Source organism: Psittacula echo (genome assembly GCF_963264785.1).
Source record: "Psittacula echo genome assembly, chromosome: 2".
NCBI lineage: Eukaryota > Metazoa > Chordata > Aves > Psittaciformes > Psittacidae > Psittacula > Psittacula echo.
The window spans coordinates 100,598,051-100,603,617 of NC_137737.1; the positions used below are offsets into that span (position 1 = coordinate 100,598,051).

The 5,567-nt window shown below is 56.0% G+C and overlaps 1 protein-coding gene across 1 annotated transcript; it reads left to right on the top strand.

The window, feature by feature from the left end:
• Window positions 1-2,196: 2,196 nt before the first annotated feature.
• CBLN2 (cerebellin 2 precursor) lies at window positions 2,197-5,302 on the top strand (the record flags this gene model as incomplete). Its single annotated transcript, XM_080610463.1, has 3 exons — window positions 2,197-2,559; window positions 4,695-4,814; window positions 5,105-5,302. 3 exons carry the CDS (start codon window positions 2,197-2,199, stop codon window positions 5,300-5,302), a joined length of 681 nt encoding a protein of 226 aa, XP_080466589.1.
• Window positions 5,303-5,567: the final 265 nt, after the last annotated feature.

Sequence of the window (5,567 nt, forward strand, 5' to 3'; positions counted from 1 at the left end):
CCTGCAGGCAGCGGGAGAGGGCGACCACTCAGTTTCTCTAACGCTCTGCCCTTTGGGAATCTTTCTTCCCGCCCTTGTCAGGGTGTGACCCTACTTCCCTTCCGTCCGCCCTCCCTCCTCTTCTCCTTCCTTCCTTCACAGCTCTCAGCGGTCTCGCCGTCCAGCCCGGCCCGCCGCCCAACGCCGCCGCCAGGTGGCGCCCCACCACCGCTCTTGGCGCGGAGCCTCGGGAGGGGCCGGGAGCGGGTCAGGGAGCGGGTCAGGTAACGGGAGCAGGTTCTGGACCAGAAGCGGGTCTGGAAGCGGATGCGGGTCTGGGAGCAGAGCCGCTCCACAGTTTAATAAACTCAATGAAGGCGGATCCGCCACCGCCCGCTGGGCGCCGAGATGCAGGGGTCCAGGCATGGGAATGTGGTGCGCAATCTGAAGTACCCCAAACAGCGTGTCCTTGCTAGTGCTATATATATCATCATCATCATCATCATTATTAAAGTCTATGAATCAAGTTAGTGGCGACGCGCTGCCCGACGGCAACAGTGGCCCGTGAGTGCCAGTGTGTCAGCAGCGTGTTTGTGCCGGGGATACTCAGACCCACGGGTTTAAATGGGGGGGGGGGGGGAGGGGGGGGGGTGGGGCGGGTGGTGCAGCTTTTCGCCGCCGCTGGGGACACTCTGCCCTGCTGCGGGGCGCCCTGGAGAGGCCGTCCCGGTGGGAGCTCCGCGCCTAGCCGCTGCTGCCCGCGGGGTGCCGGGGTGTGGGGCAGGGGCTAGGGTGCGGGGAGTGCCAGGGCCGCACTCCACTCCGCTCCCCGCGTCTGAATCGCTGCCGGGTGCGAGTGTATGTGTGTGCGTGGAGAGGGGAGGAGGGAGGAAGTGGGGTGGTGGTGGTAGCGGCTAGGGGGGTGGAGGGGGGGAGATTATTGGCAATGGGCGGGAGAGAAAGAGGCGACTCCTGTTTCCTTTTCTTTCTGCCAGCGCAATCTCGGCTCATTTTCTCTAAGCAATACAAGTTCATGGACGAGCTACCTAGCCAGCCCTCGTCTCCCGTCATGGACCTCCCAGGTAAAAACGCCGTTCTCCTCCCCGCTGGCTGGTCCTTTTGCAAAATACCATTTTAAATAATAGCAATAATAAGATGCCGGGTTACAGCAGCAGTAGAGATGCCTCGGGGAAGTGTAGGGGGGATCTCCCAGGAGCGAGATCTCAGGGTGTTCTGGTGAGCGGGGACAACTGAGATGCAACTTCCCAGGGAGACGACGGGTGAGGTTTTGCCTCTTGTGATGTGCATGCTGCCAAGGTGGGAGCCGAGGGATGTCTAAGCCGCTTCCTTCCAGAGGGTTTAGGAGGCAGCGGGGGTAGCCTAGCTTGGGGGACAAGAGTCTGGGAAGTACAAGTCGGTGCCCGAGCGCGGCACCTCCAGGCAGGGAGGAGGGCGGCGGCGGCTCCCAAAGCCCTGTCGGAGCAGTGCCGCGGCGGAGGCGCGGGCTGCGGGGAGCCCAGGGCCACTCGAACCCTGGGAACGGATAGTGGGGCAGCTGCTGTGAGGAGGAGAGGGAGCATCACCAGTAATAATAATGATGATAAAATCTCCTTTCGTAATGGCTGGGGCTTTAGGAGACAGACATAAACCCGGCTCGCAGATGTAGTAAAAAGTGGGGCTGTGGGAACGAGCCGGATTTTGGAGCCTCCCTCGGCTGTGGGGCGGAAAGGGACCGCCCGAGAAGTCCGTAGAGTGATCCACCGTGGGTTCAGGACGAAACCTGCAGCGGTGCCCCCCTCCTCCCGGCTCAAAGCACGGGTGGGGCTGCGGGACCTCCCGGTGCTAGAGGACGGGAGAGAGAGAAGACACGAGGAGGCGCTGGGCAGCAAGGTCTCTCCCAGAGAGACCTGTTGGGCCGAGGGGAGGGTGCCGGGCGGCGTGGTGCCCGGCTCCTGCCCGCCCGCCCTTCTGCTTCACCTCTGCCTTTGCCCTTGCCAGGCTGCTGCATGCCGCCCGCCCTTTGAGGAGGCTCCTTCGCCCCGCGCGGCGGCGGAGGAGGAGGAGGAAGAGAGAAGGAGGAGGAGGCAGAGGAGGAGAAGGGGAGGAAGGCGCGGCCCCAGCCGCCGCTGCCCAGCCACCGTCCCGCAGAGCTCTGGCCGCCGGGCGCCGCAGCGGCAGCAGGCGCGCAGCCCCCTCCGCTTCCCCGCGGCTGCCCGCATGGCGGCGGCGAGTCGGAGCGGCGGCGGCCGGGCGCTGGGCATGGGGCGGCGGCGGCGGGGGGCGCTGCTGGAGCCGGCGGGCGGCTGCTCCTGCTGCCTGGCGGCGGCGCTGCCGCTGCTGCTGCTGCTGCTGCCCGCCGGGTGCCCGGTGCGGGCGCAGAACGACACAGAGCCCATCGTCCTGGAGGGGAAGTGCCTGGTGGTGTGCGACTCTAGCCCCTCGGCCGACGGCGCCATCACCTCCTCCCTGGGGATCTCGGTGCGCTCCGGCAGCGCCAAGGTGGCCTTCTCGGCCACCCGCAGCACCAACCACGAGCCCTCTGAGATGAGCAACCGGACCATGACCATCTACTTCGACCAGGTCAGCCGACGCTCTCTTTGCCTTCGCAGCCCCGCACTCCGCGCCGCCGGCCCCTAGCCTCCCTGCGCGGCCATCCCCACCCCTGCACCCGGACTTTAGTTTCTGCTCACCTTCCATCTTTTAATCCTGACCCACCCGCTCAATAGCATTTTTTACAGCTCAACTTCCCAGAAAGAGTTTGGGAAGTTCTTTTAGGTGGCTGCGGGGCTTTCTTGGGGTGTGTTGGGGGTAGAAGGGCGACGGCGGCTTTTTGTCCGGTCCCATCGCTACTACCGAGAGGGCTTTAACGTGCGAGTTTGTGCCTCGGGCGCTTGTGGGTGCTCCTTGGAGCCGAGGGTTGCCCCAGGCAGTCAAGGATGACCCGGGGAGAGAGTGCGCACTCCCCCTCTCCCCATCGGTGCTCCGTCAGAGATGCTTATTTTCAGGGCAAGGAGAGGACAGAGATTTACCGACGAGAAGTCACCGGGGCTGCCTATTCCAAGCGCATTTGGCAATGTTACAGCACCTCTCAGGGGGAGGGAGGGCTGAGGAAGAAGAGGGTGTTCCCCGCTTTATGAAACTAGGCGAACACTGTCCCCGGTGGGTTGTAAATGAGCGGTGTTACCCTGCACGAGGTACGCCGGGCAGAGAAGGTTGACAAGCCCGGGCTGCTGGTCCTGCCCCTTCCTTGCTTCGCTGCTTGCCTACCGGAGCCCGTGCCCCGGCGTACCACTTGACTTTTGCGACGAAATTCACTTTTTTTCTGCCGCCTCTTACTCCTGAAGTAGTACTGAGGAGTCAGCCAAAATTAGCACACTCAGACTATTTTCTCTGCTTTTGTTTTTATCTGTCTGTACGCCTGTCATTCATCTGTCTACCTGTCCCTCCTAATGAGTTTGCACAGCTATTCCTTACAAGCTGTCATAAAGTCAGATCAGTAGAGGAAAAAAAAAAAAAAAAACAAAACCCAACCAAGAGTTTGCTTCATGTGTAGCGTATTTTAGACGCTTTATTCAGCAGTGTTCAGTTCTCAGGAGTTTGAAGGCATTTCTCCCTCGGTGCTCCCGCAGTAACGGATTTTTTTTTTTTTTTTTTTTTTTTTTCTTGGAAACAATAGGATTTTGCTGTTTGGGAGGAAAGGGTCGGGATTTGCAGAGGGGATTGGCTTTTGTTTCCTCCCGCTTTGCATTTTGATCCATTAAACAAAAGGCTGTAGCCCGCTAAGCCGAGCACGCCTGAGGCGCTTCGGGGAGGAGCGGCGCGGCACAGCAGCCGGCTCGGGCTCACCCCTCGCGCTACGGGCCTGCGGGGTTTTCTCCCCTTGTTAGCCGTGCCTATTGAGCCAAACCAGGCTGGTGCCTGTAAAGGGAGGGAGCGATGCGCCTGTGCCGGATTCCCGTCGAAGTGTCGGGCTCGGCAGTTTGCGGGGCAGGATTCGGTCGCCGCCATCAAGAAAGGCTTCGCACATGTGACAAAGGGCTCAACTCTTTTCTTGCGTTCAAAAGACACTCAAATATATGACAAATGAAGACTATTGTCGGGGAGGAGGAAAAGGCCAACCCCAGCCGCCTGAGGAGGATGCGGGCCAGGCAGCACAGCTCTCCGGAGCGGCAGAGGCATGAGCTGGCAGACGTTGCTGTTGCAGACCATTCTCTCTCCTCCATCAGTCATCTCATTAGGGCGATTTTAGTTCTATACCCTTCTGAATTCGAGGGCAGGTTTGATTTCAGTAAATCGAGATAAAAAACATACGTTTGCATCATAAGTTGATGAGTTTCAGGGTTTTTTTCCTTGCTTCTTTCTCCTCCCTCTTTTCTTTCCTTCCACTCCCCTGCCTTCCCCCGCTTCTGCCACCTTTGTTTTATTAACAGTGCAGTGTGGACGTTTGCACTTCACCTAGCAGGCTTTGGAGACCATTATTGCATAACTGAATCGTTTTATGAACTGTGATGCTTTTTAAATGCCTCTGTAATTTGGCTCCTTTCCCCTGCAGTGCACTTTTAATTGTGCTGCAAATGCTATCTCGACTAGGCTTTATATCGGTCATGAGCTCATGTAAGATGTTCACTGGTGGTTTTCTAAAGTGAGGTCTGATTTCTTTCTTTCTCTATCTCTCTTTTTTTTTTTTTTTTTTTTTTTTTTTGTTTACTTTCCAGGTATTAGTTAATATTGGCAACCATTTTGATCTTGCTTCCAGTATATTTGTAGCACCGAGAAAAGGCATATATAGTTTCAGTTTCCACGTGGTCAAGGTCTATAACAGACAAACCATCCAGGTGGGTTCTGATCTAAAGAAGATGATGTGTTTCTTTTTCTCTACTTTTCTTTTTCCTCTTTCAAATGCTCATTTCTAGAGACTAAGGTGCATTTACAAACCAGCAAGTGAAGAATGAGACTGTAGGTTATTTTAGTTAAAGGGGTCTGCATGCATGACAGAAATCATGCATTGCCTTAGCTTAATTCGACCCTGTTTCTAACCTGCACAAAAGCTTAGTGATGTGTACAAGGCTTAAAAGTCATTGAGAGTATTGAGAAAACTCAGATTTTCTGTCTTTGCACTTTTTAGGTAAGTTTAATGCAAAACGGCTACCCAGTGATTTCAGCTTTTGCAGGGGATCAGGACGTCACCAGAGAAGCAGCCAGCAATGGGGTCTTGCTCCACATGGAAAGAGAAGACAAAGTGCATCTCAAACTGGAAAGGGGTAACCTCATGGGAGGGTGGAAATATTCAACCTTTTCTGGCTTCTTAGTCTTTCCACTATAAAAGAAGGCCAAATAGGAGACAGATCTATGAGCTGGAGGAAGGATTCAGTCGTTAATGACACCCTGATCTTGGCAGCACATGACAATATTTCCAGTCACCCCGTCAGACTGTCATGGTAGAAGAATGATAACCTCCTAAACTCCAACATTTGCTTTGAATATTGACAATTTCTCGGGAACCTGCGCCTCTAATTAGTTTTAGACGACAGTGATCTTTAGGAGAAATGAAATTATCAACCTGAGCAATTTGTACCTGTGATTGTAAA